Here is a 10403-nt window from a genome sequence, read left to right as displayed (position 1 = left end):
AAGTTGGGACACTGTACAAATTGTGAATAAAAACAGAATGCAATGAAGCGGAAGTTTCAAATTTCAATATTTTATTCAGAATACAACATAGATGACATATCACATTTTCTCAGTTTAAACATTTATCATTTTAAGGGAAAAATAAGTTGATTTTAAATTTCATGGCATCAACACATCTCAAAAAAGTTGGGACAAGGCCATGTTTACCACTGTGTGGAATCCCCTCTTCTTTTTATAACAGTCTGCAAACGTCTGGGGACTGAGGAGACAAGTTGCTCCAGTTTAGGAATAGGAATGTTGTCCTGTTCTTGTCTAATACAGGCTTCTAGTTGCTCAACTGTCTTAGGTCTTCTTTGTCGCATCTTCCTCTTTACGATGCGGCAAATGTTTTCTATGGGTGAAAGATCTGGACTGCAGGCTGGCCATTTCAGCACCCGGATCCTTCTTCTACGCAGCCATGATGTTGGAATTGATGCAGTATGTGGTCTGGCATCATCATGTCGGAAAATGCAAGGTCTTCCCTGAAAGAGACGACGTCTGGATGGGAGCATATGTTGTTCGAGAACGTTGATATACCTTTCAGCATTGATGGTGCCTTTCCAGATGTGTAAGCTGCCCATGCCACACGCACTCATGCAACCCCACACCATCAGAGATGCAGGCTTCTGAACTGAGCGCTGATAACAACTTGGGTTGTCCTTGTCCTCTTTAGTCCGGATGACATGGCGTCCCAGTTTTCCAAAAAGAACTTCAAATTTTGATTCGTCTGACCACAGAACAGTTTTCCACTTTGCCACAGTCCATTTTAAACGAGCCTTGGCCCCGAGAAAACGCCTGCGCTTCTGGATCAGGTTTAGATATGGCTTCTTTTTCGACTCATAGAGTTTTAGCCGGCGACGGCGAATGGCACGGTGGATTGCGTTCACCGACAATGTTTTCTGGAAGTATTCCTGAGCCCATGTTGTGATTTCCATTACAGTAGCATTCCTGTATGTGATGCAGTGCCGTCTAAGGGCCCGAAGATCACAGGCATCCACTATGGTTTTCCGGCCTTGACCCTTACGCACAGAGATTGTTCCAGATTCTCTGAATCTTTGGATGATATTACGCACTGTAGATGACGATAACTTCAAACTCCTTGCAGTTTTTCTCTGAGAAACTCCTTTCTGATTTTGCTCCACTATTTTTCGCCGCAGCATTGGAGGAATTGGTGATCCTCTGCCCATCTTGACTTCTGAGAGACACTGCCACTCTGAGAGGCTCTTTTTATTCCCAATCATGTTGCCAATTGACCGAATAAGTTGCAAATTGGTCCTCCAGCTGTTCCTTATATGTACATTTAACTTTTCCAGCCTCTTATTGCTACCTGTCCCAACTTTTTTGGAATGTGTAGCTCTCATGAAATCCAAAATGAGCCAATATTTGGCATGACATTTCAAAATGTCTCACTTTCAACATTTGATATGTTATCTATATTCTATTGTGAATAAAATATAAGTTTATGAGATTTGTAAATTATTGCATTTCTTTTTTATTCACAATTTGTACAGTGTCCCAACTTTTTTGGAATCGGGTTTGTATGAAAAGAATAAAATGAAATGAAGTAAAATCAGAGAATAAGGTCCACTAGATAACAGATAAAATTGTCATGAATAAAAATAATTAAATGTTTAATCTAAAACTGTATTTTTTTAAAAGTTATTATAGAGATGCAGCTGATCCGATCCTCAGGATCAGAACCGAGCCGATACCAGCGAATAAAAACAGTGGATCGGATATCAGAGAAAACAATTTTCAAATCGGATCCTGTAAAGCTGTACAGTTGTTATAAGGTTTCCTTCATTATTTCACATTAAATACTTCAGATGGCACAGATCTGATACCCAGGATCAAGATCAGGTCCAATCAAGATCAAAATTAGTGGATCAGATATCGAAGAAATACAGAATGAATCTAATCCGATCCTGTAAGAAATGGGAAAGATCGGAATTGGATTTGGGAAAAGACTTTTTTTTTTTTTTTGGAACTGGAAATGTTTGCATATAAACAGGTTTTTTGTTGTTGTTGTTGTTAGGATTGATTTTATTACATTATTTATATTTTTTTACATTTATGAGTTTGTTATATTTAAAGTGAGTGATTTTTGAGTGAAAGAGTTGACGTGAATATTAAACAGCTGGGATTTTGTGTCATTGTGTTTTCAGGTGTATATTTTTAAGGAAATAAATTTTAACATAAATAATTTTAAAGCTTTGTAGTTTTGATATATATATTTTTTTAATAATCTGGCTTGTGTGTGGAAATCGTCTGATTCTCACGGTTTCAGTATCAGTATCGGAAAGAAGAAGTGGTATCGTGTCCTCTCTAACTTGGTGGTGTTTTGGTTTGTAAGTGAATTTCAGCTCTTGTGTCTGAAACCGAGTGCCAGAATGCGGGTGTGTAAATGTGTGTAATGAGATCTTTGACCACTAGATGTCGCCATGTCCGTGTGTTTGCCTCCAGCACTGTTCTAAGAGCTTCAGCAGTGTGTGTGTATCTTCTGTTTCAGCAGATATGAGTGCAAAGAAACCCAAAAGCCCTGTGAGCAAAGGGAAAGGCAAAGGCAAAGGTAAGAGTGTGTGATTAGTTTAGCACTAAATAGATCCTCTACACACACTCCCAGAGCGTTTCACATCCTGTTCTTTTTTTTTTATTTTTAGATAAGAAGAATGATTTATCTTCATCATCAGAGGAAAAGAAAGAAAGCTCTGCACCAGGGAGAGAAACAGAAACAGGTAAAGGGCTGGAAAGTTTTTTTTTTATTGTTTAGTAATAAGACCAAGCCCAAAGAGGAACCAGCACAAGCTGAGGTTTTAGTTTATTTTCATCCTGGTGTCTAGAGCTGTCATGGTTTCTCCGCCTGTACAACCTCCTCCGTGTCGTGCTCTTGCAGGAAATGAATCAACACCGGGGTGGTGTGACGAGGCAGAGTTACACTTGCTTTATTCCTCTTACACCACAGCAGTTTGTCAACGATTATTAAGTTCTTATTTATTAAGAAAGACACATTACCTGTGAACGTTGCAAAGCGCCGACACTGGAGACTCCTTCCTCGCATAATTGTTCAAATAAATTACAGAAAACATCACCATATCAACGATTTTTTTTAAATCTGTTTATGTGAATGAGCTGTTACTATAGAAACCGTAACGTATCAGAGCGAGCGCATTAATACAAACCTGCGATTTGCAGCTGCACTACAGTCAGAGCTGCTGCTCTAGAAAACTAATCAACACCTTCTGACAAGCTGCTGTTCTCCTGAGGAGTGTGTGTGAGAAACATCACTGATCTTATGTATGATGTACAAAACCTGTGATGTCATGTGTAAGGTATAGGATAGTGCACACACACACACACACACACACACACACCTTGAGGTTATGCTTTTTAGCTCACACCCCTGTATTGTGTTTCAAACCTCCTCTGGTGGTCTCACAGCATAATGAAGGTGTGTAAGTAAAATACTCTCTGTCTTGAAGAAGTGGCTCGTGTTTCTGTTTCTCTCCACCCGAGTGTGTATCCGTGTGTTTCTTCCTTCTCTGTTCTTAATTTCCTAAATACATAATATAATAATCTACGCTTAGGTTTCTCTCAAACATTCAACCAATCAACAAACAGAGATAAATATTATAGTCCACGTGGTGTAAGAGCCATAAGTTATTTCTATACTGTCTTTATACAGATGTGGCTTTATTAACTGTTAATAATAATGTGTACTGTAATATTTTAAATGTTTCTGAAAAGTTTGAAATTGAAGCCCCAGTAACATTGCTTCATCGTGGTGATGTCACTTCCTGTAATGACCGTTAGTTTACGAAATGTAAGATTGGAGCAGCAGTCTTTTGACCGTGTAACTTTTTTCCAGTTAATTTGTTAATAAACGTTCTTAAAAGAAGTTACTGGAACGTCGAATTCAGCTCACGCTCACAAATCACAGAGCTGCAAAGAAAAAATAAAATAATTGGATCGATCTCTATTTCACATGGTTTTAAAGATATATTTTTGATGCAGATTTCTCAAAATAAATTTATTTTAGTTAAAGTTTGTCTCTCGTATTTTCAGTGTAAGATTAAGCTAATTAACCACAAAAATAATTCATAAATCAGATGAGTTTTTTTTTTGTTATAAAAGTTTAAAATTTCATGATCAATTTAATTTACAGTAAAATTAATCTAGGTTAGTGTGAGATTTTTCCCCGTAACTTTTTTAACCCATTCTTACCAGGGGTGCCAATAATTTTGGAGCTGACTGTATGACTGTATCAGGAGCTCTTAGTTAACAGTAACAGTAAGTTTGAACATCTCGCACTAGTTCTTCATTAAACTAATCCCCATTCTCTCTCTCTCTCTGAGGACTCGGCCACGCCCCCTACAGGAAGTCGTTTGTAAGCGTGCGTCTGTATGCTGTATTTTTTTCCTCTCCTGCGGCTTCTCATCAGCAGTGTAGCGTACAGACTTCTGAAGAGGCCTCACAGCAGCCTGTCATTACGCTAAGCCATGTTTATGTGGTGTGTGTGTGTGTGTGTGTTCAGTCTCACACAGAGTGGTGTGTTTACACCTGACGCTCGTCCTAATACGTTATCGTTTCTATAGTAACAGCTCGTTCACAGGAAATTGTACAGCAGATGCTCCACATAAAAACGTGTGTAATCATTGATATGGTGAAGTTTTCCTTTAAATGTAACATGTATGGAAGGAGTCTCCAGTGTCAGCGCTTTGTAACAGTCAAAGCTGTAACTTTAAGTTTTGCGACATCTTCAGGACAGAGGAGTTTACGCTTCTTTGCGGTTTCTCACTAACAGATAAAGACAAGCTGCGTTTATTTTTTTTTTTGTTTTATTAACTTCAAGAGAGAGAGAAAAGAGAGGCAGGTGAGGGAACGACTGTTTATAGCTGCTATAACGTAAGCGTCAACAGGAACTAACTTATTTCCACAACATTATATGTAACTGTAAACGGATAAAAAAGTATAATCCGTCATTCTTAATAAATAATCATTGTCTTTGTTGGTAAATTGCTGATGTATAAGAGGAATAAAACACTTAGGAATGTGATGTTATATTAAAATAATCAGCTTTAGGGAGGTAACAGTAACGCCTCTCTCTCACACCACACCACTGTTGATTATTTTTTTAAAACAGCTCAACACTGAGTGTGTTATTCCTTACGTAACACAGAGGAGTGTCCTCACTGAACTCACTTCCTTCTGTTCATGAACCTGACAGCTTTGTTTCTGTTATTAATAATATATATTTTCATTTCTATTCATTTTTTTAAAGAGAGAGAGAATAGTTCCAGCACTGTTTCGGAGCAGATGATGGAGATCATTGTTCTTTTAGTCAGACTCATGTTTGTGTTCTCGCTCCGTCCTCAGAACACCCGGACTACATCTGCCCTCTGGTTCTAACCTCGGCCACGCAGGAGCTGTTCGGCTGCCGAGCCAACGAGGACGTAACGGGTGAGAACCCCTACAAGCTGCTGAGGAAAGACGACATCATCCAGGACATGAGAACCCGAGCGGCCGTGTCAGACTTCAGCCCCATCAAACAGGCCGTGCTGGTGAGAACGTTCACTTATCCGCTCGCTCTGCCCGCTTCTCTTCTGAAAACAACACAGCAGTAATTCCAGAGGAGTTTATTTACAGTGTTTACACTCATCAGCCATAATATTAAAACCACCTGCCTAATATTGTGTAGTTCCCCCTTATGCTGCCAAAATGTGATTCATCAGACCCCCCATATATAGGACACCCCACAAGACCTGCTGTTATGGAGATGCTCTGACCCAGTGGTCTATCCATCACAATTTGGTGCTTGTCAAAGTCACTCAGATCCTTACGCTTGCCCATTTTTCCAGCTTTAAACACATCATCTTTGAGAACTGACTGTTCACGTGCTGCTTAATGTATCCCACCTCTTGACAGCTGCCAATGTAACGAGATAATCAATGTTATTCACCTCACCTGTTAGTGCTTTTAATGTTATAGCTGATCACTGTACAGTGTGTGTGTGTGTGTGTGTGTGTGTGTGTGTGTGTGTGTGTGTACAAATATCTTTTGTGCAAAGCTCACTTTACACAAAAGATATTTCGACCCAACTGGAAAATACATTTCTTCTTGTTTTTGACACAGAATGCTTTCAGTGAACACATTCATCAAATATTGTTGCGTAGATTTTTCACTCTTTTTCTACAAGCCTGTAAAAAACATGCAGATATTAAAAACACATAATAGTACATTAAATGCCTTTACAACACCAGTAGCTTTAATATCCTTATAAACATGTCTTTAAAAACACTGTATAGTATGTTTAATTTCTTTAAAACATCTTATAATACCTTTACTTTCTTCAAAAACACCATACAGTACTTTTAATATCTTTAAAACATCATATAGTACCTTTAATGCATTTAAAACATCATACAGTACCTTTAATGCATTTAAAACATCATATAGTACCTTTAATGCATTTAAAACATCATACAGTACCTTTAACGCATTTAAAACATCATATAGTACCTTTAACGCATTTAAAACATCATATAGTACCTTTAATGCATTTAAAACATCATATAGTACCTTTAATGCATTTAAAACATCATATAGTACCTTTAATGCATTTAAAACATCATATAGTACCTTTAATGCATTTAAAACATCATACAGTACCTTTAATGCATTTGAAACATCATATAGTACCTTTAATGCATTTAAAACATCATATAGTACCTTTAATGCATTTAAAACATCATACAGTACCTTTAATGCATTTAAAACATCATACAGTACCTTTAATGCATTTAAAACATCATACAGTACCTTTAATGCATTTAAAACATCATACAGTACCTTTAATGCATTTAAAACATCATACAGTACCTTTAATGCATTTAAAACATCATATAGTACCTTTAATGCATTTAAAACATCATACAGTACCTTTAATGCATTTAAAACATCATATAGTACCTTTAATGCATTTAAAACATCATATAGTACCTTTAATGCATTTAAAACATCATACAGTACCTTTAATGCATTTAAAACATCATATAGTACCTTTAATGCATTTAAAACATCATACAGTACCTTTAATGCATTTAAAACATCATATAGTACCTTTAACGCATTTAAAACATCATATAGTACCTTTAATGCATTTAAAACATCATACAGTACCTTTAATGCATTTAAAACATCATACAGTACCTTTAATGCATTTAAAACATCATATAGTACCTTTAATGCATTTAAAACATCATACAGTACCTTTAACGCATTTAAAACATCATACAGTACCTTTAATGCATTTAAAACATCATATAGTACCTTTAACGCATTTAAAACATCATATAGTACCTTTAACGCATTTAAAACATCATACAGTACCTTTAATGCATTTAAAACATCATACAGTACCTTTAATGCATTTAAAACATCATATAGTACCTTTAACGCATTTAAAACATCATATAGTACCTTTAATGCATTTAAAACATCATATAGTACCTTTAATGCATTTAAAACATCATATAGTACCTTTAATGCTGATATTTTGCATGAGATGAAGCCTTGAAAAAGTGAACTTGATAGCAACCAAGTAAGGAATAAAATACTCCATGTTGTGCTTTTATAGGAAAATAATCAACAACGGTGTGATGTTCTGAAGTGTTTTATTCCTCTTATACCACAGTGATTTGCCAAAGATTCAATTTTGTTATTTGTTAAATAACTTTGTCATACTTTTTATCCATATATAGTTACAGTTAATGTTGTGGAGCCTCTACAAAACAAGTTTTAATCTACATTAAAGCAGCTATAAACAGTCGTTCCCTCACCAGCCTCTCTTTATTCTCTCTCTGGACGCTAATAAAACAAACTAAAAAACACAGCTATACTATGATACAGACCTTTATACTGTGTGGTCATGTCAGTGTATGAAGCAGTGTGTGTGTGTGTGTGTGTGTGTGTGTGTGTGTGTGTAGGATTATCCAGAAGACGAGATGCTGCTGGTGTTGGATCGGGACTTCACCTACGGCCAGTGCTTTTACCTGGTGCTCACGGTGGAGGCTAAACAGAGCATGCTGGCGGTGAGGAGACGTTTCTTGAAGAAAAGGAAAACATGGCAAAAAACATTGTTAATTCCAGTCTGTGTGTGTGTGTGTGTGTGTGTGTGTGTGTGTGTGTTCAGCCCCCAGCAGTGACGGAGGAACAGAAGGATGAAGGTGGAGAGGAGTTAGAGGAGGAGCAGAAGAGTCCTGAGCCCCGGCACTGGGTTTCACTGGGAAGCGAGAAAGAGATCGAGGAGGAGTCGACTACACACACCAGAGACAAAGTACGACGTGATGAGTACACAACACACACACAAACACACACACACACAAACACACACACACACACACACACACACACACACACACACATACACTGCATCCAAAATACACACTGCCTACAGGACTAACACAAAAATCATTAGACAGAAGGTTATATTCACACACACTGTGTCTTCTGTTCAGCTCCACTATAAGATATCGCGGGTGAGACGAGAGTTTGGGGCTCCGGTGCACTTTTCTGACCTCAGCGCCGTGGAGACGAAGGGCGCCTACACCGAGTGCACTTCCTACCAGGACAAGAGCTTTAGCATCACGAAACTGGAGCAGAACTGCGGGACTCAAGCCATCGCTAACACCAAGAACTCATCCTCACAGACCATATGGTACATTTCCACACCTACTGTAGTGCCTTTAATACCGTTTAAAAACACTTTATAGTGCCTTTAATGCCATTTAAAAACACTTTATAGTACCATAAATCCCTTTAAAACACTTTATAGTACTATAAATGCCTTTAAAATGTGTCATAGTGCCTTTAATGCCATTCAGAGCACCTTTAAAGGCCTTTTAAGAACACCTATAATACCTTTAATGCCTTCAAAACATAGTACCTTTATATGTCTTTAAAAACACATAAGAACCTCTTATAGTACCTTTAGGTTCTTTAAAAACATTAAAGGCATTTAAAACAACTGATCCTGTACCTTTAATATCCTTATAGTACATGAAATGTTTTTAGAACACTATATAGTACCTTTAATTTCTTTAAAAAAACACCTTATTGTACCTTTATTACCGTTAAAACACCTTGTAATACTTTAAATGCTTTTAAAATCACCTTGTACTACCTTAAAAGCCTTTAATACACCTGATACTACCTGTAATATTCTTAAACACACTTTATAGCGCTTTAAAGGTGTGTAAGAACACGCATAATACCTTAATGTGTTTAAAACCCCTAATAGCACCTTTATTGCCTGTAAAACATCATATAATATCTCGAATGTCTTTAAAACACATGATAGTGCCATTACCTTCCTTACAAACACTTTATTGTACCTTTATTACCTTTAAAACACCTTATAGTACCTTTAATGCTTTTAAAACCACCGTAGAGTACCTTAGGTTGTTCTGAAACTTTAAAAATCACTGCACACGTCCATATTTTTGGGGAAATTCCCGACAAAGTCAGTGTGTGACATAAACACCAGTGATATTTACAGAAAAAAATGCATGAAGACACCAAAAGTACTTCCTCGATCATCATAGCCATTCCAACACCTGCTCAAACAGATGGAAGATCATAAAACATCTGCTTCAAGGCATGGAGAAAATCACATCACAAGCCGTGCATAAAACATGATTATGGTTTTAAAGGTTTTCATGAAACAGCCAACAGGCTCCAGGATTGTGAAGGATCTTTCTCTGAAAAAAAAAAAAAACTGTCAGGACTGTGTTTCGGGGAAAAGTTCAAATGAGCCGTGTGTTTAACAGGAAATACCCAAAGAACATGTGGACCCAGTACGAACCTCAAGAACTTAACGAGGAGGAGAAAGAAAACATCCTGCAGTTGGAGAACCTGAAGAACTTCCTCAGCTCCAGCGCTGACAGGCGAGAACGTTTAGTAATAAATACTCATCAGCGCTCAGGGCTTATGTCTTTCAACATTATCCACTTGACGTGTGTGTGTGTGTGTGTGTGTAGGATTGAAGTGGTCATACAGCAGAACAGCATGATGGATGTGTTTGTGGATGAAGTGTGTGTGCTGGAAGAGGACAGTGTGTATGAAGGGAAAGCCGACACACACCTGAAGGTGTACCAGACGTTCACCGAGCTGCGCTACAGCAAGAACAAAGTCATCAGCTACATCAGCTGGCATCCCACTATCAGCGGTATCACACACACACACACACACACACACACACATACACACACACACACATTGATCTGAAAACTCCAACACAATGTGAAATCATTCTACACACACAAAGACGTGTGTGTGTGTGTGTGTGTGTGTGTGAGACAGGTGTCATA

At 37.6% G+C, this 10403-nt stretch overlaps 1 protein-coding gene across 1 annotated transcript in view; it reads left to right on the top strand.

Annotated features, from left to right (window-relative positions):
- The first annotated feature begins 2553 nt into the window (after window positions 1-2553).
- Window positions 2554-10403, top strand: part of dnai3 (dynein axonemal intermediate chain 3) — a 20633-nt gene continuing 12783 nt past the window's right edge. Inside the window, exons 1-9 of the mRNA XM_053240713.1 lie at window positions 2554-2608; window positions 2700-2774; window positions 5413-5597; window positions 8022-8126; window positions 8228-8371; window positions 8553-8752; window positions 9864-9980; window positions 10074-10261; window positions 10396-10403. The exon at window positions 10396-10403 is cut by the window's right edge and continues 117 nt beyond it. Coding sequence (XP_053096688.1) covers window positions 2554-2608; window positions 2700-2774; window positions 5413-5597; window positions 8022-8126; window positions 8228-8371; window positions 8553-8752; window positions 9864-9980; window positions 10074-10261; window positions 10396-10403 — 1077 coding nt within the window. The remainder of the gene's footprint in view (window positions 2609-2699; window positions 2775-5412; window positions 5598-8021; window positions 8127-8227; window positions 8372-8552; window positions 8753-9863; window positions 9981-10073; window positions 10262-10395) is intronic.

Source organism: Pangasianodon hypophthalmus, chromosome 16, assembly GCF_027358585.1.
Source record: "Pangasianodon hypophthalmus isolate fPanHyp1 chromosome 16, fPanHyp1.pri, whole genome shotgun sequence".
NCBI classification, from domain to species: Eukaryota; Metazoa; Chordata; class Actinopteri; order Siluriformes; family Pangasiidae; genus Pangasianodon; species Pangasianodon hypophthalmus.
The sequence above is the reverse complement of the archived record's forward strand: the minus strand, read 5'-3'. Positions and strand labels throughout refer to the sequence as shown.